This window comes from Lactuca serriola, chromosome 1, assembly GCF_051521515.1.
Source record: "Lactuca serriola cultivar US96UC23 chromosome 1, Lser_US96UC23_V15, whole genome shotgun sequence".
In the NCBI taxonomy this organism is placed as follows: Eukaryota; Viridiplantae; Streptophyta; class Magnoliopsida; order Asterales; family Asteraceae; genus Lactuca; species Lactuca serriola.
Window position 1 is genome coordinate 74,481,017 of NC_136408.1, and position 25,985 is coordinate 74,507,001.

General features: G+C 37.9%; 1 protein-coding gene across 1 annotated transcript; it reads right to left on the reverse strand.

Annotated features, from left to right (window-relative positions):
* Positions 1 to 17,341: 17,341 nt before the first annotated feature.
* LOC145092459 (uncharacterized) lies at positions 17,342 to 19,551 on the reverse strand. Its single transcript, XM_079030398.1, has one exon. It carries the CDS (start codon positions 19,488 to 19,490, stop codon positions 17,532 to 17,534), a length of 1,959 nt encoding a protein of 652 aa, XP_078886524.1. The 5' UTR covers positions 19,491 to 19,551; the 3' UTR covers positions 17,342 to 17,531.
* Between the last annotated feature and the right edge of the window lie 6,434 nt (positions 19,552 to 25,985).

Consider the following 25,985-nt stretch of genomic DNA (forward strand, 5'->3'; position numbering starts at 1 on the left):
TAAACTTGGCATTTTTTTGGCAGAAACAGTCTTTGCACTTTGCTCCTCGTTCTTTACCTATTTTGACATTTTTGGTCCTTGCAATCAATATTTTTACATTTTATAGGAACCTTTTAATATTTAAAGTTTGGACACAAAACTTTAACAGTTTGACAATTTTGATCCATTTTCTAAAAATTTGCTAATTCCTACCCCTTTAATTCTTTAACCGTTTTGAAACTTCTGATCCTTGCAGTCAAAACTTTTACATTTTTTCATAAAAACATGAAAAAACGGTCTGGGGCAAACTCCGGGCTTTTCATCCTTGCACTTTCTACGTCTGTCATATTTATCGATTCGGAAACAATATTGAAAGCTTCTGGCCCCCGCGTAGCGGGGGTAACCTTTCTAGTTTATATTAAATATTTCATATCTATGTATAAGATGAAAGTAACTATGCACTCACTTGTTAAGGTGGTGATTCCGAACTCAGGCGACACTTCGTTTCTATTAATTTATTTTCTTTCGACGAAACCTAGTATCATTACCACTAGATTTTAGTCTAGATTCATCATTAACTCAGAGTCTACTTTCATGATCTATCAAGTAAGGAACGACCAGGTAGGATCATATCGGAGATAGAGTCCGTTTGGTATACGAAGTGTACTATTTGGAAATATCACTTTAAACACTTCACTAAATCACAGCCTAGACATCATCCCCGTAAATAGATCAATCAGAATAACAACTTGGAATCACTGATAAATATTGTTTATAAGTTCATAATAACGATAATGAACTTAAACATAAGTTATACTTAAAGTAGGGTAAGCATAACTCACTTACAACGAGTTTTTCTCAAAATTGGGCTTTGATGAAGCAGCGTTTCTGAGCCGAAAGCTCTTATTTTCGGAGCCTTTGGGAGCTCCGTGTAACGCCCGCAAATCTGGGCCGAAAGCTCTTACAGTCAATGAGTTTAAGAGATACAATTGAAGGAATGTAGAAGTTATAATTATTACCTAGGATGAAGAGATGACGTATGGAGTCATTATACAACCCTGTTTTGTTGATGATTCCGGGACGTAATCATCCTAAGGGGGAGATAATTGTAACGCCCGCAAATCTGGGCTAGTCAAATTAGAGGCAATAGGGGTCGAAAACGACTTTTCGAAAAAAAAGATTATCTAGAATAAATAATATTAACCAAGTTGTAGAGTATGTTACAAGGTTTTCGTACATATAAATAACGCCGAAAACCGAGTTATAACGAAGAAGTTATGACCCGTTGAAGTTTCGCGACGGAACCGGCACGATACCGGGAAGCGTAAATAGTGAATTTACGATAGAGCGAGATTTAGCCTTAGCGATCTAAACGAAAGTCGTAGAAAATGTTAAACTAAGAACATCGATAAAAAGAACGCCCAAATCTGACTTCGTATGAGGAAGTTATGATTTTTCTAAGATTTAGCATAGCAGTGCACAACCCGAAATCTGAATTTTAGATCGGTCGATTTTTAGCCGACGGGACCTAATGAAAGTTGTAGTACTCATAAATACCAACGCGTGGATATAAAGAACGTCGATAATAGGGCTCGTATGCAAAAGTTATGGACGAAGCTTAGTCCCTACTTTTCGAGCGCGGCAAATTCGATACAGTTTTGTAAATCCGAGATAGAATGAGAATTAGCCAACGAGGTCTAAATGAAAGTTGAAGATCTCATTAATAGGAACTCAACGGTAAAAAGACAGACAAAAACGGAACTCGTATGCGAAAGTTATGGACGAAGCTTAGTCCCTACTTTTCGAGCGTGACGAATTCGATACAGTTTTGTAAATCCGAGATAGAATGAGAATTAGCCAACGAGGTCTAAATGAAAGTTGAAGATCTCATTAATAGGAACTCAACGGTAAAAAGACAGACAAAAACGGAGCTCGTATGCAAAAGTTACGGACGAAGCTTAGAGACTACTTTACTATAAAACTCATATAAATACAAGGGTGAACTCCTCATATTTTCTTCACACCATAAGCCTCTCTTTCTCTCTCTAACTTCTCTCTAACCTCCCTAAACCCCTCCCAAGTCTAGGGAACCTCCCTATCACGAGAAGAAAGCCCCGGAGCGCCCGACGGCTCCGAGAAGAAAAGCTTTCGGCTCGGAAACGCTGCTCCAGCGAAGCCCGGTTTTTAATAAAAACCCGCTATAAGTGAGTTACGCCTATAGTATATTTAATATAGATTTTATTTAATTATAGTAACATTGTTAGGACCTTAAAATAATTATTTAGGCTATTATTATGAGTTATATTGAGTGTTATTTAACGCTTATATAATAGTAATAATAGCTAGACTATTAAATTAGTCTCGTCAAGCGTTAGACTAAACTCTAGTGGTAATGATACTAGGTTTCGTCAAGGGATAATTGTTTTAAGAGTAACGAAGTGCTGTCCGAGTGCCGACTCACCACCTTTCAAGTGAGTGCATAGTTACTTTCATCTTACATATAGATATGAAGTATTTTATTATAAATTTACGTGCTATGTGTGCATATTGTCTGAATACTTGCTGTCTATGCTGGTGAAAGATTTTTATACATGTTTTAAATGATGTAAACTGTATAAAGTATTTTATATCTACAAGATATGTTGGGTAAAACATGGGTAGATGAATGATGATGGATAAAAGCTGAAATAGAGGAACATTAGTAGTACGGACCTAGTGCCCTATAGGTATACATTGGCAGCAGTGGACCTAGTACCCTATAGATGAGCACTGGCAGCTGCGCCACAACCCGTAGATGATTTAGATCTACGGTAAACGTCCTAGCAGCTGCGCTCTAAGGATAGTATCGGCAGTTGCGCCTAATAGGTAGCCTTATGACCATGACAGTAGTGTTTAAAGGTCAATACCGGCAGAAGCGCCTCATAGAAAATGTCCTAATTCTGGCAGCTGAGCCTAAGTGACAATATTACCAGCTGCGCTTGACCAATGTGTCATTGGCAACAATGGACTTCATGTTGTTTCCTTAGGATGATCCTTAGGAATGAATGAATGAGAAATAGCTGATTCTTAGGGTAGATCCTTAAGAATAAAGAAGATAATAGGGACGGGTAATTGGGTTGATTGTTTGATTGTTTAAACATAATAATTATATTATTGTGGGTTGAAAACCCTATGTACTCACCAGGTTTCCCGACCTGACCCACTCAGTTTATTTATATCACAGGTGTTGATATGAAGTGACATTACACTGAGAGATTTAAAGAGATGTAGATCACTAGTGTAAATAATTGTAAGTTCTGTTTATGCTTGTGTTTCTGTATTAACGATGACATCCCAAACGTTTTAAAATGAAATAAATACGTTTCTTCGAAAATGTTTTAATAACGTATTTACCATGTTTTTCTGGGAACAAATTCCGCAACATTTTTATAAAATGAAGTACTCTGATTTTTATAAAGCATAAACAACATCGGTCTTTTCTGGCCGTGAAAATGGGGATGTCACAGTTGGTATCAGAGCATTAGTTTAAGCGAACTAGGAATATGGATTTATTTCTAGACTTAAACTTAGAATGCTAAGCGATGATTGTGAGGTGTGAGCACTAGCTTATTTTAGGAATTGTGCCTAAAATGCTTTTATGTGCTAAATGCTTGTGCCTGATATGCTGTTATTTGTTCGGATCTATGGTTTGTTGCCGACCGGATCTGGAAAACCTTATGTGTTTAGGATTCTAAGCGTTTAACTACGATATTAGAACTAGCATATAAACGTTTCGGAGTGATAAGAATGATTTAAACGTCAATCCTAAGTAAAGGTCTAGATTCACCTTATTCGGCGTATAGATCAAGATGGCAAGAACCCGTAGCGGAAACGTGAATGCAAATGGGAACCGAGATCAACCCCCAGCGATTGAGCAAATACCGGTTGTGGTAGCCGCTGCTGAGCCAATAACGATGGCAGGAGTGCAAGCGATGATCCAAGCAATGTTGGATCGTCAAATGGAGGAAACCAGACGTTTGCTCCAGCAAAATCGAGAGGAAGCGACTATTCAGATCGAACAGCCCAAGTTGAACGAAGGGCAGACTGAGGAAGGAAACTACAGTGGGACTGTTGGTCAAGTCAACCCACCAATAGTTCGACAAAACAACCAAGATGACGAAGTCGAGAGGAATGGATGCAAGTACAAGGATTTTCTGACTTGCAAGCCATCGACTTTCACTGGAAAGGAGGATCCGATCGGGGTCATGGATTGGATCTCGGAGATGGAATTAGCTTTCATGACGTGCGGTTGCAAGGGAAAACAACAGACCACATTTGCAGTGCGTCAGTTTCGAGGAGGTGTTGTACGATGGTGGAATACCATGGGAAAGACGTTGAGCCCCAATGAGCCCCTGCAACTAACATGGGTAGAATTTCTGGTGCATTTCAAACGTAGGTACTGCTCAGCCCAAAATCTGCTCGAGCTAGAAAACCAATTCCTTACCTTAAAGAAAGGAAGCATGTCTATTGATGAATACACCAACAACTTCACAGAGAAGATGGAGTTCGCCTTACGTCTTGTTCCGAATGAGCTGACAAAAATTGACAAGTACGCAAAAGGACTTCCATGGGAATATGCAGTGCCAGTGCGTCAGGCACCTACTTTGGAGGCAGCTATCTGGGCTGCCAAGTCGGTTGAGGAGATGATCAAGGGAAGAGCCGCCAACAAGACCGAGGTTGGCGAAAAGAGGAAGTTTGAGGGGTCTGCGAAGCCCGATGAGAGAAGCAAATCAAGTACCAGGAAGTTTAGAGGAGGAGGGAGTGAAGAAAGATGGTGCGAGAAGTGCAAAAAGAAACACTCTGGAAAATGCAGTGAGGAAGTAACTTGTTTCAAGTGTGGGAAGCATGGGCATTATGCCAACGAGTGTAAATTCAATAAAAGGGTGTGTTATGAATGTAATGAGGAAGGACACTTCAAGCAAGATTGCCCAAAGAGAGAGGGGGCTACAAAGCCAAATGTGCCGCCAAAGCCAAAGGCGAGAGCATTTCAAATGATCCTTGACGAAGCAGATGACAATGCGAGGATTCAGGAGTGACAACTTGACATCCAAAGATCGAGTTATGAGGTATCCATAGAATCGTATGATGTAGCCTGTTAGAGGCATATTCTAGGGTGAACTTGAACACCTATGTAATAGTTTCAAGGAATAATAAAAACCTTCGTTTTGATATCTGATGTGTTAAGCTGTTATATGATTTTCTTGTGTGGTGACTTGGAAAACTGTGGGACAATACCTGAGACGAGTATGAGTAGGTGTGAATGGTAGTAGAGGCCTATACTACCGGAAGCACAGGACTCACACTTGGATCAGGGAAAGTCACAAGGTTACCAAGAAGCTAGTAATTGATTTCGTTTTATTCAAGTGTGTTGTTACCATCATTTCGGTAATGACTAAGAAGATTGTTGATATTCCGACCCTAGTGGTCATATCGAATCGAGTCCGACTACGATGAGTATGTTGTGTGGTTCAGAGAACCAAGTTTGATGTAGCGTCCGACTTAAACCAAACGGTTGAAATCAAAGCGATCAATAGAAGTATCGCACTCGTTGTTAAAGAAGTTGGTGGCTAGAAATGCCTAATGTTAAAGTGTGATTATATCACATTAGAACATGAAGGAAGGCATAGTCTGTTTTAGAATTTAACTCTAAGAGACCTAAGTCTAAGTGTTGCAACATACGATGATAGGTCATTAGAATATGACACATCGATCTATAGTAGTAATAAAAGAACTTATCTCAAGTCCGTATCCAGCAAGGATCGAGATTGTGACTTGAAGGTCATAATTTGGAGTCTAACCTGAGGTAGAGAGCAGGTGCACGATCAAGTACTCTTACAGTCAATGAGTTTAAGAGATAGAATTGAAGGAATGTAGAAGTTATAATTATTACCTAGGATGAAGAGATGAAGTATGGAGTCATTATACAACCCTGTTTTGTTGATGATTCCGGGACGTAATCATCCTAAGGGGGAGATAATTGTAACGCCCGCAAATCTGGGCTAGTCAAATTAGAGGCAATAGGGGTCGAAAACGACTTTTCGAAAAAAAAGATTATCTATAATAAATAATATTAACCAAGTTGTAGAGTATGTTACAAGGTTTTCGTACATATAAAGAACGCCGAAAACCGAGTTATAACGAAGAAGTTATGACCCGTTGAAGTTTTGCGACGGAACCGGCACGATACCGGGAAGCGTAAATAGTGAATTTACGATAGAGCGAGATTTAGCCTTAGCGATCTAAACGAAAGTCGTAGAAAATGTTAAACTAAGAACATCGATAAAAAGAACGCCCAAATCTGACTTCGTATGAGGAAGTTATGATTTTTCTAAGATTTAGCATAGCAGTGCACAGCCCGAAATCTGAATTTTAGATCGGTCGATTTTTAGCCGACGGGACCTAATGAAAGTTGTAGTACTCATAAATACCAGCGCGTGGATATAAAGAACGTCGATAATAGGGCTCGTATGCAAAAGTTATGGACGAAGCTTAGTCCCTACTTTTCGAGCGCGGCAAATTCGATACAGTTTTGTAAATCCGAGATAGAATGAGAATTAGCCAACGAGGTCTAAATGAAAGTTGAAGATCTCATTAATAGGAACTCAACGGTAAAAAGACAGACAAAAACGGAACTCGTATGCGAAAGTTATGGACGAAGCTTAGTCCCTACTTTTCGAGCGCGACGAATTCGATACAGTTTTGTAAATCCGAGATAGAATGAGAATTAGCCAACGAGGTCTAAATGAAAGTTGAAGATCTCATTAATAGGAACTCAACGGTAAAAAGACAGACAAAAACGGAGCTCGTATGCAAAAGTTACGGACGAAGCTTAGAGACTACTTTACTATAAAACTCATATAAATACAAGGGTGAACTCCTTATATTTTCTTCACACCATAAGCCTCTCTTTCTCTCTATAACTTCTCTCTAACCTCCCTAAACCCCTCCCAAGTCTAGGGAACCTCCCTATCATGAGAAGAAATCCCCGGAGCGCCCGACGGCTCCGAGAAGAAAAGCTTTCGGCTCGGAAACGCTGCTCCAGCGAAGCCCGATTTTTAATAAAAACCCGCTGTAAGTGAGCTACGCCTATAGTATATTTAATATAGATTTTATTTAATTATAGTAACATTGTTAGGACCTTAAAATAATTATTTAGGCTATTATTATGAGTTATATTGAGTGTTATTTAACGCTTATATAATAGTAATAATAACTAGACTATTAAATTAGTCTCGTCAAGCGTTAGACTAAACTCTAGTGGTAATGATACTAGGTTTCGTCAAGGGATAATTGTTTTAAGAGTAACGAAGTGCTGTCCGAGTGCCGACTCACCACCTTTCAAGTGAGTGCATAGTTACTTTCATCTTACATATAGATATGAAGTATTTTATTATAAATTTACGTGCTATGTGTGCATATTGTCTGAATACTTGCTGTCTATGCTGGTGAAAGATTTTTATACATGTTTTAAATGATGTAAACTGTATAAAGTATTTTATATCTACAAGATATGTTGGGTAAAACATGGGTAGATGAATGATGATGGATAAAAGCTGAAATAGAGGAACATTAGTAGTACGGACCTAGTGCCCTATAGGTATACATTGGCAGCAGTGGACCTAGTACCCTATAGATGAGCACTGGCAGTTGCGCCACAACCCGTAGATGATTTAGATCTACGGTAAACGTCCTAGCAGCTGCGCTCTAAGGATAGTATCGGCAGTTGCGCCTAATAGGTAGCCTTATGACCATGACAGTAGTGTTTAAAGGTCAATACCGGCAGAAGCGCCTCATAGAAAATGTCCTAATTCTGGCAGCTGAGCCTAAGTGACAATATTACCAGCTGCGCTTGACCAATGTGTCATTGGCAACAATGGACTTCATGTTGTTTCCTTAGGATGATCCTTAGGAATGAATGAATGAGAAATAGCTGATTCTTAGGGTAGATCCTTAAGAATAAAGAAGATAATAGGGACGGGTAATTGGGTTGATTGTTTGATTGTTTAAACATAATAATTATATTATTGTGGGTTGAAAACCCTATGTACTCACCAGGTTTCCCGACCTGACCCACTCAGTTTATTTATATCACAGGTGTTGATATGAAGTGACATTACACTGAGAGATTTAAAGAGATGTAGATCACTAGTGTAAATAATTGTAAGTTCTGTTTATGCTTGTGTTTCTGTATTAACGATGACATCCCAAACGTTTTAAAATGAAATAAATACGTTTCTTCGAAAATGTTTTAATAACGTATTTACCATGTTTTTCTGGGAACAAATTCCGCAACATTTTTATAAAATGAAGTACTCTGATTTTTATAAAGCATAAACAACATCGGTCTTTTCTGGCCGTGAAAATGGGGATGTCACACTCCGGGGCTTCCTTCTCGTGCTAGGTGGGTTTACCTAGGCTTTAGGGGGTTTGGGGGGCTTAGAGAGAGTTTCTAAAGAGAGAAAGAAGGGTTTGAAGGTGTGAGAAATGAGCTTCACCCGACACCTCTATTTATAGGTTGGAAAAAAGCTCTACTCGTCAAGTCCATGCCACATGTCACCTTCTGGTGGCTAGCCTTGGGGAGGAAGCAACGGCCAGGATTTCGCCACGTCACCCGATTTCGCACACCTCATTCCCAAATTAGAAAAATCATAACTTTTGCATCCGAGCTCCGTTTTTGACGTTCTTTATATCCACGCGTAGGTAAAGACAACATCTACAACTTTCATTTTGACTCCGTGGGCTAGTTCTCGATCGATTTTAAATTGAATAGTACGAGGAGATTATACTGTTAAACGTCCGCGTAAAATTCATAACTTCTACATACGAACTTCGTTTCCGTCTGTCTTTTTACCGTTGAGTTCCTATTAATGAGATCTTCAATTCTCATTTAGGTCGCGCAGGCCAAAAACCGCTCAATCTAAAATTCGAGTTTCGGGCAATGCACTGCTAAGCCAAATCTTAGAAAAATCATAACTTCCTCATACGAAGTCAGATTTAGGCGTTCTTTTTATGGATTGTAACATCCCGAATTTCAGAAGTACGATTTAAGAGTTTAAAGTGTAATTTCGAAGAAGGCACTCGACGAGTAGGTACGCTTACTCGCCGAGTCAGAGCGGGTTTGGGTCGCGAATTAAGTAACCAACTCGCCGAGTCGGAAGCTGGACTCGACGAGTTGGTGTTGGGATGAGAAAAACCCTAATCTTAGGGTTTGCACCCTTTTTAAAGGACTAAATGTCCTCCCCTCAGCTCCCTTAGCCCCCTTTGAGATCCAGTGAACCCTAGCTCGTGTGTATAAGGCCACCGGAGGGAGATTGAAGCTTTGAGAGGTCTTCTAGTGGAAGAAACTTTAAGATCAAAAGGGTTTGCATCAAGAAAGTAGTGTAGATCCAGAATCTACTGCAGTTTTGGGCACATCTTGGAGGTAATGAGCTGTTACCTTTCCTTTGTTGCTTCTAGATTTATTCTTGAATGAGATTTAGGGCCATTTTGGTATGATTGAGATCCGCTTCGGGTTTGGAGTCCAGATCTGAGGTTGCTACTTCAGATCTAGACTTGTATTGGTCCAGAAAGTCATAAAGCATCAGTTATTGAATTGTTGGTGAAGCCCTTTTGTCTAAAACCCAAGCCATAGTGTGTTTTGGGCCTATATCTCTTTGGTTTCACGTAAAGTTTGCAACTTTATGTGAGGGATAGATTGTAGAAGGGTGATCTACGGATTGGAGCCTCAACATGGCTCGAAAAGCCTCTGAATGGATTGAGAACTGGAGAGACTCGGCGAGTCACATGGGTGTACTCGACGAGTTGTATGAACACGTGCATGGACTCGACGAGTTGGAAGAACAACTCGACGAGTCTGTTGAAGATTGCCTTGGACTCGGCGAGTCAGGTCGCAAAACCCCAACCTCTTTTGGTTAAAGCATTGGATTAGTGAGTCGGTTGGCGACTCAGTGAGTTGGACAGGATGGGACTCAGAGATCGTTGGAGTCGGCGAGTCTTGGAGCGACTCGGCGAGTTAAGTTGTGTCATGAGAGTTTTCTGGGTAAGGGAACTCGGAGAGTCGACGGGGTGACTCGGCGAGTAGAGTCAACCAGGAAGGTTGACTTTGACTGAGGACTTTGACCTTGACCAAGGGTTGAACAGTTTGACTTCCAAGGGTACTTTGGTAATATTGGTATTATGGAATTGGTTCTTTGGTAGTGTTCAGTGGCGGCGATCGTGTCGGAGGCCGGAGCAGCTTGGTCTTATCTTTTCAGTCAGCAATTTCAGGTGAGTTATCCTCACTATATCAATAGGGTTTAAGGTACCAAGGCCGGCCTTTTTAGTTGTTATCTCGGTTACAGTATGCTACATGTGGTTATGATCTGTTAGATTGGTATTAGAATAGACAGTATGCTGTTATGCTCATGTGATCCGTTAGGATTGGTATGTTAGTGACCTGGTTAGGTCGATTCCTTGGTCATGAGAGATTTCTATGATCGATGATCTGTGAGATAGTTATATTTGACATCTGTACTTGTACTGTTGATGTGATTATTGATCTGTTAGATCGACGTCCTGGTAATTGGGACAATATTATGTCAGTAACCTGGTTTAGGTCGGTATCCTGGTATATAGGGTGATGCTATGTTAGTGACCTGGTTTAGGTCGGTATCTTGGTATATAGGATGATGCTATGTTAGTGACCGGCTAGGTCGATATCATGGTAAGGATGATGCTATGCTTTATGATTTGCTAGATCAATTTGTTTGCCTATGGACTGTTATGTGATTTCCTGTTATATGTACACATGGTTATTTACTTGATGTTTGGGTCGAGGCGGTCCTGCTTTGTGCTTAAGGCCAACATACCCTACGAGCGGTCCGGATAGATTGTAGGCCCGTATGGCGGTCCAGTCATACCGAAGGCTCGAATAGATCCAGATAGACTGAAGGCCCGGTGCGGGCAGTCTAGTCATACTGTAGACTCAGAGAGTGGACCAGTCACGCTGTAGACTTGAGAGTCATGGTTGTTTAGTATTGTGATACAATATGTTATGATTATGGTTGTATGTGGTTGGTATTTTGGGGGTAACTCACTAAGCTTTCAGGCTTACAGTTCAGTGTATTGTTTCAGGTACTTTAGGTGATTGTGGCAAGGCGAAGGTGTGATCGTACCGCTCATCATGTTTTATGATTCATGTGATATGGTTCTGGGGGATACTCTGATGTTTAAATTATTTTGAAAATAAGATGTATGAACTTAATGGTTTTTTAATGAAATAAAATGTTTTAAATTGGCTCAAATTTTTGGTCGTTATATGGATGCTCTCGGTTTAACATATTCTACGACTTTCGTTTAGATTACTAAGGCCAAAAAGTTCTTTATATATATATATATATATATATATATATATATATATATATATATATATATATATTATAATTTGATAAAAATTAAAGGTTTACTTCCATGATTTAGGGCTTGTGGGTTTGTGCGTCCGTATTATTTGAAATAGCAATTTACTCATCTTTCACCATGTATATAGGCTCTATTGCAGCCGTAACATTAACTTGCACTTGATTTACTGTGAATAAAATATCAGTGCTTGAGCAAATGGAAATCAATCAACAAACTAAAAAAACCCTCTGAATGGTACAAAGAAAAATAAATGGTAAGATGGTTCAACTAGTAATAAAACAACTTAGGGGGTAGGTTAAGAATCAAATAGGAAACCGATGAAGAAAATTAGGTTTTTTGTATCTACTCATGATTGTTGACCAAAATGCCCTCGATAGCAGCCTCAATTATAAAGCTTTTACCTATTCAAGAATCAAGATGAATTTGTTTGAACTTACCTTTTCCATGAATTCCCAAAATCAGTCCCACACCGAGTTGATTAAGATTTTTTTTACATGTATGTACGTTTGCACCCCCCCCCCCCCCATGACACACACAAACATACATATATACATAGTGTAACGCCCGCAGATCCGGGCTAGTCAAATTAGAGACAATTAGCGTCAAAAATGAGTTTTTGATGGAAGTTTATTTATACGGATTAATCTTAACCAAGTTTTAGTATATGTTACAAGGGTTTCGTACATATAAAGAATGCCGAAATCCTATTATAACGAAGAAGTTATGGTCCGTCACACGGCACCGGGAGACGTAAATAGTGAATTTACGATAGAGGACTTTTTATCCTTAGTAACCTAAACAAAAGTTGTAGTAACCTAAACACGTGGATATAAATAACGTCAAAATCGGAGCTAGTATGCGAGAGTTATGATTTTTCTAAGTCGGGAGGCTGCCGTGCGAAATCGGGTGACGTAGCGAAATCTTGGCCGTTGCTTCCTCCCCAAGGCTAGCCACCAGAAGGTGACATGTGGCATGGAATCGACGAGTAGGTTCCCCTACTCGATGAGTAGAGCTGCCAACCTCACTATAAATAGAGGTGTCGGGTTCCCTCATTCTTTACACCATTCCAACTTCACTTTCTCTCTCTAACTCCCCTTGAGCCCCCTAAATTCTAGGTAAACCTCCTAGAACCCGAAGGAAGCCCCCAGGCTCCCGGAGTCCCAAGAAAAGTATCCTTTCAGCTCGGGAACGATGCTCCAGCGAAGACCGGTTTTGCGAAAAACCCGTTGTAAGTGAGCTACGCCTACCCTATCGTTAGTGTATTTTATGTTTCAATATAATAATGTTATTAGGACCTTATAGTAAGTATTTGGGTTATTATTATGAGTTATATAAGTTTCGTTATAATATCTTTTTAACCACTCGCGATACGGGGAATCTGGTTTACAGGACCGCATAGGGTTGTTGGATTTTAGAACTGCTATATGCCAAAATGGTCCTACCCTCTGGTGTTTTATGTCTGGCCCCTCTCTGTATATAGTGGTTGAGAAATATTGTTTCGTGCTTATATAATAGTAATAATAGCAAGACTATTAAATAGTCTCGGTGAATATTAAACTAAACTCTAGTGGTAATGATACTAGATTTTGTCAGAGGGAAATTGAGTTAAGAGCAACGAAGTGCTGTCCGAGTGCCGAGTTACCACCTTTTCAAGTGAGTGCATAGTTGCTTTCATCTTACACACAGATATGAAGTATTTTATATAAATTACATGTTATCTGTGCATATTGTCTGAATACTTGATGTTTATGTTGGATGAAAGATTTTTATACATGTTTTAAATTATTTAAGTTGTATATGTATTTTTATGTCTACAAAATATATTGGGTAAAATATGGGTAGATGAATCATGAGGGATGAAAGCTGAAATAGGTGAACATTGGCAACAATGGACCTAGTACCCTATAGATGAGCACTGGCAGCTGCGCCACAACTTGTAGATGTTGTTGATCTATGGTAAACATCCTAACAACTGCGCTCTAAGGATAGTATCGGCAGCTGCGCCTAATAGAGAACATTATAACCATGACAGTAGCGTTTAAAGGACAATACCGGCAAAAGTGCCTCATAGAGAATGTCACAATTATGGCAGTTGTGCCTAAGTGATAATATTAGCAGTTGTGCTTGACAACTGTGTCATTGGCAATGATGGACTTCGTGTCGTTTCCTTAGGATGATCCTTAGGAATGAATAAACGAGGAGTAGCTGATTCTTAGGGTAAATCCTTAAGAAGATAATGGCGATGGGTAATTGGGTTGATTGTTTGATGTTTAAACATAATAATTATATTATTGTGGGTTGAAAACCCTATGTACTCACCAGGTTTCCCAACCTGACCCACTCAGTTTATTTATATCATAGGTGTTTATATGAAGTCACATTACACTGAGAGATTAAGAAGATATAAATCACTAGTGATAATGAATGTAAGTTTTGTTTATGCTTATGTTTTTGTATTGACGATGACATCCCAAATGTTTTAAAATGATTAAAAATACTTTTCTTCGGAAATGCTTTGATAACGTATTTATCTTTTACTAGGAACAAATTCTGCAACACTTTTTTTAAATGTTACTCTGATTTTCAATTAAAGCATAAACAAAAATCGGTATTTTCTGGCCGTGAAATTGGGAATGTCACACACAGAGAAAGGGGATAAAACACTAACTTACATCAACTCTGGTGGTGTTTATGTAAGTATCAAACATGAATCATCCTTCAATTCACTCATACGGTCCTGTTTTGCATTCTCCGATTCAAACAATTCCTACATTGGGACAAAAACAATACATTTTTTTTATAATACAATTATAAAAAAAGATAAAACAACAATTTGAAAGAAACAATCAAAATCATTTACACTCATAACCATTTTCTTTTAAGGAAAAACAATTAGGTTTAGAATAAATGTATTACCTTTTTCGGACCGTAGCAGAGATGTCATCAACGCTTGGGCACCAATTGATGGCAGAAGTGGGGCAACGATGATGACGGTGTCTTTAACGATGAGTGGTGGCCGCATTGGAAAGTGAATTTATATATAGAGAGAGGGGCAAATGGATCATTGTGGGGATTCGTTGCCGAAAAGTGGTGCGAAGGAAGAGAGATTATGGAGACGTCAGTCAGATACGATGGATGGTGGAGGTTGGGGAGTGGATTGTGGTGCACTGTTTGTGCGATGGTGGTGTGGGAGAAAAGAGGTGTAAGTATCAAGATAAGCATAACCGTTATTTGGTTGGATGAGGGCGGTGACTTTGGCAGATGAGGGCAATGACGACAGCTCTCCGATTAGGAGTATTGGATATTTGATTGTGAGAAAATCTGAGAGTAGAGAGAAATATGAGAAATAAAATTAGTGTTTATCTTTATCTTTATCTTTATGTTTATCTTTATCTTTATCTTTACTTTATGTAACGCCCGTAGATCCGGGCTAGTCAATTTAGAGACGATAAGTATCAAAAAATGACTTTTTGATGGAAGATTATTTAGAAGGATTAATCTTAACTAATTTGTATTATATGTTACAGGGATTTCGTACATATAAAGAACGTCGAAATCCGAGTTATAACGAAGAAGTTATGACCTGTCGAAGTTTCGCGACCGAACCGGCACGACGCCGAATGACGTAAAATGTGAATTTACGTTAGAGCGATATTTGGCCTTAGCGATCTAAATAAAAGTCGTAGAATACGTTAAACCGAGAGCGTGCATAAAAAGAACGTCTAAATCTGACTTCGGATGAGGAAGTTATGATTTTTCGAAGTTTCAGCATTAGCAGTATGCAGCCCGAAACGCAAGATTGTGGTCGAGTGATATTTAGCCAAAACTTTCTAAATGAGAATTGAAGATCTCATCAATAGTATTCCAACGATAAAAAGATAGACGAAAACAGAGTTCAGATGAAGGAGTTATGAATTTCGAACGAATTTTCCTGTCTCGGCCTACTAAAAATAATATATAAGTAATATATTTATAATATATTAAAAATAAATTCAAAATTAGCCAATGGAGTCTAAATGAGAGTTGTAGAGCATAATCTCACCTTCGCGTAGATATAAAGAACGTCGAAAACGGAGTTCGTATGCGAAAGTTATGAATTTCTGAAGTTCGGGGCGCGAACCCCAAAGCTGTGTCAGAGACCACGACGTGGCCAGCAGTGCCACGACGTGGCAAGTCTTCTGAAACCTCCGGGAGTCCCCCAGACGCAACTTGCAATGACGTATGCAGTGACGACCAAGCCCACAACGTGGAAAAAGGGTGCCACGACGTGGCAAGGGCCAAATTTGCCCTATAAATAGATTTGAAGGGCCAGCTGTTTAGGGTTGCTATTTTCTCTCCTCTCTCTCCATTTTTACCTCGATTTGCGTGCAAGAAATATCCCGAAGCCCGAAGATCCCGAGAAGAAAAGAGTTTCCGAGCCGAAGCTCTGCCCGCGAGGAGTCCGGTTTTTGTGAAGATCTTCCAGATCTACCGAAGAATACTACTTCTACAAGCCGTAGTGCTGTCTGATCATCTTCTGATCAAGTGAGTGTATAGTCACTTTCATCTTACACATAGATATGAAGTATTTTATAAAATACGTGCTATGTGTGTATCTATTGTTGTTTATATGTGTGAGTGTGTAGTTACTTTCTTCTAACACATAAATATTAAGTATTTGCTAGGAAATAATGCTATGTGTATAATATAAAGTTGTTTATATGTGTGAGTGTGTAGTTACTTTCTTCTAACACATAAATATTAAGTATTTGCTATGAAATATGTGCTATGTGTATAATATAAAGTTGTTTATATGCGTGAGTGTATAGTCCCTTTCATAAACACGATTTTAATACAAGTATTGTTTGAATGTACTAAGTATATGTGTTATGTGAGTGTATCGATGTTATCTTCTAATCTCATAGATATGATTTATTCTCTATGAAATATCTGTTATGTTTATGTGCCTCATCTTTTATCTGGAATGTGTTTTGAATGAACATACTATACAGGTTTTAAACTATGTCTAAAAATGTATATTTTATCTAATAAAATGTTGGGTAGAACATGGGTAGATAGTTGTCTTGTGATAAAAGGATGAGAGGCCTCAATGTCATTATAATCCAGTCATCTAGCGGAATTTAGATGAGGACCACAGACTTTTCTAGACAGTCCAGTGGAACGCTAGCAGGCTCATAACCTGTAGGTGTTAATGAACTTGGGAGTTCATTCGTTGTATTGCATCCCCCTCATGGTTGCCTTATTTGACTTATATTGCTGAGGAACCCCCAAGCATGTGTTGTCGCCCCGATGAAATATTCTTAGACTAGGTCCCTTGTGTTAGTTGTCTTAGGGATGTGAAGTGAGAATAACTGGAATGGGTAATTGGGTTATTATTGGTTGATGAAATTAAATTAATTATTTATTGTGGATTGAAAACCCTATATGCTCACCAGGCTCCCAAGTCTGACCCACTCAGTTTTCTTTGCATTACAGGTAATGACACAAGAGTATAAGTTGGTGGACTTGATGAGTGGTTTTGAATTATAGATCAATAGTTATAAATAACTGTTGTAAGGTCTATTTTATATTGTTATGTTTTTGGTCTGTATCGGAACTTGACATCCCGAGGTTTTATTATTTAATGAAAATACATTCTCTTTGAGAAACGTTTTGATAAATTTTATCATATTTTGTTTTTGGGACAATTTCCGCAACGATTTTCCTTAAGAAGGTTTACTCTGATTTTAAAACAAAGCATAAACAACTCGGTCTTTTCTGGCCGTGAAATTGGGGATGTCACACTTTACTTCTTTATAAAACATATTGCATATTTTTTGAACTTTAAGAGAGTACACCACATTATACATCATGTACAATTATGTTATGGTTATCAATCAATACTCATATAACATATCCGTTTCAAATATCCGTTTCAATAATTAAATTAGGAAAACTAATTTACTATTTTATTTAAAGACAAAAAATGTGACCAAAACAGAAGAACCATTTTTGTAATTTACTATTTTATTTTATTGTTGCATTAATTATAAATCCGATGCGACCAAACAGATCTAGTTTCCATCGGAATTTTATTTATTGTTTATTGTTGTCTTGTTGAGTCGAGTGTGGTGTGATTAGAAATCACATTTGATCCATAGTGGTTCATCAAATCGACCCAACAACTTATCCCCGGAATTCACCAACTCAGGAACAGTAGTAACAGGATGCCACGTGGGAGTCCCGTTTTCGTATCCATTCCAAGTGAGCCTCCGCAGACCACCAGTACCATCCAAACGGGTGACATAAAGCTCTCCATAAGGCTGGAACTGATTAGGTAGGGAGACCGGGTCCGACGTGACTCCGCCTATATTGGAGGTGAACAACAACCACTCCCCGTCAGCACTGAAGCACACATGGTTTATCCTTTCCCTATCCACCTCTTCAGACCCTTCAGCTCCAGCCACATGGATCCTACGTGTATTGCTCCCGTCTGGACTCATGATGTATATGCTGAACGCTTCTGCATTGTCCGGATTGTGTCTGTTGGAAGAAAAAGCAATGAGGTTCCCGTCAGGCGACCAGCTCGGCATTGTGTCAATCCATGGTCCCTTCGTTACCTGTCGGATGCCGCCGTTACACTTAAATTCTCCTTCCACGGCGTCCATTACGTAGAGGTTTTTGTGGCCCGACCGCCCTGATCGGAATACCACACTTTTCCCGTCCGGTGAACACGAAGGAAAAGCGTTGTTGCCCGTCTCCTCCTTGGTCAGGATCTTGATTTCAGCTTCAACATCATCTTCTCCGTCTCCTTTAAAATCAAAGGATATTCGTGCAATTTGCACTGTCGCTTTAACAGAATCAAATATAGGCCCAATCGACGTGAAGATGACGTTTTTCTCCTTGGGGCTCCATGAATTGTAGAATGATGTTCGTCCCTTTAACAGACTCCACCTCTTTGATCCATCTGATTTCACAATGTCAACACCGCCATTTGAGTCAAAGACAGGATTGAAGGCGATCAGATCTCCGGCAGGAGACACTGAAGGGAACCCCCCATTTACCCTCACCATTCTAAGACCCTTAACCGGGGATGAAACCAGGTTTAAGTTTGGAATTATGGACTCACCCTCTCCAGAATCACCGCCTCTAAACCGGTGATAACCGAGGAACCCCGACTGCGGAGAAACAAATGGGTTGTAGTGATGAATATTAGGATTCAGAAACTTGGTTACAGGATAAAACTTGCCGGATTCCACATCCAAGATTTCGATATGGCGGTAACTATCGCCCTTTCGGCGAGTCGCGACAGCAACTTGTGGGCGGTTATGCATAGCAGCCGGCGTAAAGCAGTGAACACCTGGAGGAGTGACACGTTGAGGAGCAGGAGGTGGAGAAAGATCAAACTTGGAGGGTAAATCGAGTCTGAAAATGCTCCACCATCCATCGTCGGCTTGTCGGTGGAAGTAAATCACAGAGTCGCCAGACCATGTAGGCCATCCACCTTGTGAACATACGAGCCAGCGATTTGTGGGGTCTGAAAGACGGAAAACAACGATATCCGTTTCGAGATGGTGAAATTCACCGGCCCAAGGGCGAAAACCATAAGAAGCAACGGCGACGAGGTCTCCGGATTGAGAAAGAGATGGACTATAGTCCACACATCCGTAAGGAGTCAAGCGAGACAGGGTTTTAGTTTTAGCAGCATCGTCTACATCTAACTGGAGGGTGTAAAGGGCGGACCAGCTTTTGAAGGATGCATCGGAGGTTTCGTGAGCGGATATGAAGTAAAGATGTCCATCTCTAACGATGGGGCGATCATGGAAGAGACTTATTTCAGGTGCAGAGTAGGGTAAGGGTTCTGAATCTAGATAGATTTGGGATGATCCACTTCTCTCGGAAACATAAACCAGGCGGTGTTGTTCATCGGGGCCAATGAATTGAGCATTGAAATTGACAGAAACACCGTCGGTGAGGCGCTGCTCTGAAAATTCTTGGAGATTAACAGGCAGTGGAGTGGAGAAAACATCGAACCCATAGTGGGGTCGGCCGATGGTGGTGAAGACGATGGTTCCTTTAGGTATATCCATATCCATATATATGATATATGAACTTCGTATGATCTATATATAGTAAACAAATGGGGTGGAAGATGATGAGCAGATAAAGTATTAGCACAAATAAAGACAAAGGGACAAAAAACTATGATATAGTCATACTGGAGATGAGGAGAATTCAAATTACACTTGCCCACTTTTTATACTTTTGTTTTTTTCCTTTCCTTGTTTCTCTTGCTTTTACAATTTACATTATGGCCTTTCTCTCTCGTAATCAAGTCAAATTACATTTGCCCACTTTTTTTTTTTTTTCTTGTTTCTTTTTGGAGGTCAAAAGCATCTCTTTTGCTTTTACAATGATAGCCTTTCCTCATAATCAAGTTTTTTGGTTTGCGTTGATGTGTTCACTGAAAATCAGAATACAAAAATGAATTATTCGAAAATCTGAGTGATTGGTGAAAGCCTCTTTTGGGTATTTAGAAACTACTATAAATTTTCACCATATGTGATTTCGGAAACAAGTATTTGTTAGTATATTGCACATGATGGGATCACTTCTTTTATGAACCAGCCCAAAGAACCGGGTTTAATCAATTAGGCGGTTCAAAGAAAGCCCAGGTCAAACTGATCTGACCCGAGGGTTCAAACTTCAGAAGAAACTAAAAAGTACCTGTGCCTGTAATATGGTTCGTTTTTGTGCCCATAATAATTTCCCCACTTCTAATACTTGCCAACTATAAAGAGTATATGTATGTTATAATTTTACAAATCAACAAGTCGGTTCAATCTCTCGTAAGCCAAAGTCTTTTTTAAATATAACTTCATTAAAAGTGGGAACATTAACATCATCTTCTTTAATCTTTTTTAACATATTCCATTATAATTGTTTTGTCTAACAAAACCATACTAGGAGGGGCAAGAATGGAAATTCGGGAAAGACAAATTAGCAGATTATTGGCAAAGGGTAATTTTGGTATTTACTTCTTTGAGTCTGTTTCTTGATTTTGGGAAGTTGCTATTTAGTAATGGGAGGAATTAGATTAGTTATCCATTTGTTACTAGCATCTCAAAATATCTAATAATTAGAACTTGGAGTCGTTTTCAAGTTTAATTATAGACTATCGTTTTCATTCTGGATCAATTTTTGATTTGTTTGAATTTACTTTTTGCATTTGAACCAATCCACAAAACAAAGATTATTAAACAATAAATACATAAGTATTCAAAATAAAACATGATATAAGATTATAAGCTTTATGATTCCTTTCTCTTAGTTAATCGAAACATAAAGAGTTATATGTGTTTCGCAGGTTTGAGAATTTCTAACTTCTAACAAAAATCCGATTTAAACAAAGAACTTTGTTTGAGCTTACGAGCGTTTAGCTTAAGTTTAAACAAAAAAAATTCAAATCTATATTTTCCCTTAAAAAAACGTTATGTAGCATTTAAAAAAACGTTATTGAGCTTTTAGAATAAAAATCCATATTTTCCCTTAAAAAATATAATTATATATTTATCTTTTTTAAACAATTGTAATTTTATATAATTGTATACATTTCAAAAGCTCCAAGCTATTTTTGTTAAACACTCTATAACAAATAAAAATTACAGATATAACTACAAGCTAGTTTTGTCAAACACACATGTAGACAAATAGCATGTAGCATTCCTACTTCGGTGACAAAAGAAATGGTAAAAGTAGTTCAAACAAATCATTTTTTTCAAATGCCAGTAAATAGACTATTTTAATTGTGATAAACATTGATAAATTATACCAATTAATCTAAAAATCAACAATAAACAAAGGCAAATCTTCGATAAAGTTCAAATATTTTGGGTCAGTTTACAGTTTAATCTCAACATTTATTTTTTGAATAAAAAAATCCAGATTATCTAATTTTATATGATAATATGTCGTTTTCTATTACAAAAAATAAGGGTTGTTACGTTAATTTGGGCAAATAAAATGACTGAGATTTACCTAAACAATAATGCTATTAATTGAAACCAAACAAAAGTTAAAGCAGTAAATAAACAAACAATCAAAAGTTGAAATCTTTGAACATTAAAACTTAGAGTAAATTACACAAATGATCCTTATGGTTTGGGATAGTCTGAATAAACTCATTTGTTACAAGTTGCTTAAAATGCTACAAAATAATAAAAATAGTTGATATAGGTCTTTGGTCCAAGTCTCCAAAGGCAAACAATGGAATTGACCGAAACTTGTCGTATAAAACTTTATAAACGATTCAATACATTGGTTTTCATGAGTCGGACATAATTTTCTCTGATGAGAAAGAGTCTTTAATAAGATAAAGAAAGTGATCAAACGACGATTACTTTTCTTTTAGTGGACGTAAATAGTTTCATTTTCACAATTAGTTTGCTTTTGAAAACATATCACATTTCAATGAACACTTAATCATCGACAAAAATGATGTTCCATTAATATTTTTTGTGATATAAATTGCTAGTTTAGATTAAAAATAAGATATGTTTTTGTTTTTCATTATAACGTATGTTTCTTTTTTGGGTTGGTTAAAATAATTGTATATTATTGCTTTGGGTTAAAAATAAAAATACGTCTCATTTGAAAATTTAATATTTCTTTCTTCCATATTTGGATTTTAAAACTTTTATTTAAATTTATAACAATAATTTAAACTATGGATATCTTGCAGCAAACATTTAAAACATAATAATGTAACATGTAAATATAGATATGTTCAAAGAATTACATCCAACTTAATAAAAAATAATGATTTTGGCTTTTGACAATTTCTCATATGTTTCATTCTAAAACCACATATGGACATTAATTACATTGGCATTTAATTATAATAATCATGAATATGGAAGTGTTGCTAAATGTCATATTGATATGGCACTAAAGTTCTCAGGTATTAACCATTTGTTGGTGATCTTGTGTTGTGGAAGTATCACTACAACGCCCTTTTGATGTAAAAGTTGACCTGCAAAAGAATATTAACGCACAAAACAGGAAAGATCCAAATTTTATCTAATTAGGGAATTTAAACTTGAAAACTTTACAAGCTCTGATATCACATCACGGTGGGTAAAAATGAAAATGTAATATTCCTTATCGATCAAATTAACGGTCAATTTTACCAATTGGGCACCTACTCACTGACAAATTGTTTTAAGCATTCGAATTAAAATAAACAGGAAAACCCTCAAGATCAAATAAAAAACATGCATATAAATCAATAATATGACAAAAGAAATTGAAAATAGTTTGTTACTTCAGTATTCATGAAAAAAATTAACAGATGAAAAGGATGATACGGAAAATGATAGTTAGAGTAACAAACTTACCAATTATGATGATAATTTTGGATTACTACCAATGTGAATCATTGCAGATCTAAAAGCCACCATATGCTTTTTAAAGGCAGGGGATTCAGCTAACACAATCCCATTTTATCAGTTGTTGGTGATCCCTGGATTTAACCAAATAAATGGAAGTCAGTTGTATATCTTGCATTTAACCCAATAAACAAAACAGTTAGACTAATGCAATAAAGTTTAAAATCGTCAACAATTTTGTAAGGAGAGTAATATCAAAAACATTCAGGTGAAACAAATACAATCCACAAAAAAAAAAAAAAAATACAACACCACTGAGTTTTCTTTTTTAGTGTTCTTTTTCTAACATGAAAGTAGGATGCTACAATAAAGTATTTACTAAAAGTATGATGCTTTTCCAGCGTTGTATTTACAAAGCAAGAAAGTATGATGCTATTTACCACGTTATAATTACAAAGCATGAAATAGCATCATACTTTCCGGAAATTGCATCATACCTTTTTTACTCGACACCCTAGAGCTTGGACATCCTTATCAAAAAAGGACACTTTGAATTACGATAGATGTAAAAATATATGCAACCTTGTGTGCAATAGTGGTGATAGAGTTTGGTTTTCTGCAGGTTAGCTTCTCAACTATAATTTATTGGGTCTCCTACACAAAAAATTCATTCATCCATGTCTCTTGTCCATATGATATCTTGTAGCACGGAGGAATATTTGATCACTTATCTAAAGGACGCGTTGCTTATAAGATCAGAGTTCGACAACGGTTTTGAAAGCTACGGTTGCTAATCAGATTCTGAAATCATACTTGCAATAATAGTTATTATACTTATCCAAGTGAGAGATTGTTGGATTAGGTGTCTAAGCCGATAACTATATTTGGTATGTACTTGATTTAATTATGAACATTGTCCTTTTGGGTTGCCTTCACTCATGCAACATGGTGGGATGACTAGTGGAGAGAGAGAGAGAGAGAGAGTAGGATTTATTATATGAATAATAAATTGGTACTCATAATGATTTTATTAATATACTATAAGATTAATATATTATTTGGAAACCATATTATTAATTAGTAATTAGTAATAAATTAATTTGATAATAATTTTAGGATTAAAAGAGCTGATTAATAATGAAGAGACTGTTTTGCAAATCATTAGTAGTTGCAAAACTGGGTTGATGGACTCTATAGAGTGGAGTGGACGAAATTTATGGGTAAGCCCATAAGATTTCGTCCACGGGCTCTAAAGTGGAGGTCCATGGGCTGCTTAAGCCTTAAGCAGGAATTAGGGTTTCCTCCAGAAACCCTAGCAGCCCATACAACTATATAAGGAACCCTCCATCATGGGATTTTTGGGCCTAAGCTTTATGAAACCCTAGATTAGTCGATTTTCACCTCCCTCCTAAGTCATTCTTTGCATTGAGTGTTTGTGACTTTATTAGAGGTGCAACATTTAGGGGACTAAGCTTTCAGAAGTCAATATCTAGCAAGGATTGTTCTTGTTATTACAATATACAAAGTGAGGTAATCATCAAACCCTAATATATATGTGAATTTCGAATTGTATATACTAGATCTAGGGTTTTGCTTTGGATAATTGATTTGCATGTATAACTTGAGAAAAACCTAGATCCAAAACAATTAGGGTTGCATGTGCACCATAGGAATGTTGTAATGCTCAAAACCCATCAGTTGTATCTTGTGTAGCGAATTCCAATGTGTTCAGTTGATATTTTGGGTTTGGTCAAGATCGGTTCAGGAGGATTATGTGGAAGGTATATGGTTAGGATTCAACAAATTAGTTTTGGCGAAATCGTCAACTTTCGGTGATTCTAGGATTTATTTCGGTAGGAGTGTAGTTGCTTATGAAAGAACTTCTGGGTCCAAGCATTGATGTTGCTAAGAGGGGAGCGGTGCGGGAAGATGGTAGTGGAAGTTGTTTGGATTGTTTGATCATCAGCAGTGTCAGAGGAGCTTTGTATTCACATGGGTTGCAGTCGGTTAGAATCGGGTGATTAATGAGTTTGGCTAGCAATGGAATGATAGTATTGTTCGGCATAGGGTTTGGCCGGTTCACGCTATTTAAAAGAGATGGGTCGGAAGTTCATAAGGATTAAAAGTGATGGGTTTTGAGCATCCTAACACTCCTATGGTGTACATGCAACCCTAGAAACCTTAGATCTATGTTTTACTTTCAATAGTGAGTTGATTCCTTGGAGTTTGAGAGCCAAGCACCAATAATGTGGATGCCTCAAATGGAAATCACAAATCACCACAAACTTGGAAAAGCTATGATAGTGTATGTTTGCTTCTAGAAATCGGCCACCTTCGTACACACACACACCACTAGTGCCATTTCAAGCATCATAAGCTCCTTTATATAGTGTGGAGGATTAGGGTTACATCCATGTAAACCCTAATACCCATGACTCTTCCTTTCCAAGGATCCATGGGTTAAAAGATCCACGGACTATCCATGGACTCCCATGCATGTCAAGCCCATTCCAAATGAGAATTAGCCCACACTTATATAAATACAAGAGCCCATATTTAATTAGTCATCTTTTTTATCACCAAATTAATTCTAAATTAATTTATGATCAATACTAATTAAATAATATGATTTCATATTAATATATTATAACTTATAATATATTAACAAATCATAAACATAATTCTCAAAGGTTTAACCATACAAATAGTTCGGGTGAAGTGCAACCCAAATGGACCGTGCCGGGTCGGGTCAAGTATATACCAAATAAAGTTATGGACTTAGACACCTTATCCAACAAAAAGGTGAGAGACTTTCGTCAAGTTCAAGTGGAGGAGAGATAAGTGGTTGTTCGGATTGAGGTGGCGTTGGTGGGGGTTCCGTAAACTCCTGAGCGCAAGTCGACATCTCCATTGTCGATCATTTTAGACTGTAGGATTTGAATGTGTGACCCGAACTCCTGATTGGTTGCAGGATTTAGTTCAAGATGCGTGGTATGGTGTTGGTTTGAGTATGGTAAGACCATGTGTGGTACCCATGGTTGGTTGGAGGTGTTGTGAGACTGCGATGGGATCGTAGAATTCACTAGTTCAAGGAAAACTATTATTAGAATCGGTCGAGTGTGATATGGAATTAGTTCGTGCCTTGGGCATGTCGGATAGGGTTGTCAAGGAATATTCTCTGTTTTGGGTTGAGGACCATTGGGG

Coding starts and splice junctions, on each gene's coding strand:
- LOC145092459 (XM_079030398.1), bottom strand. CDS start 19,490: ATGGATATGGATATACCTAAAGGAACCATCGTCTTCACCACCATCGGC.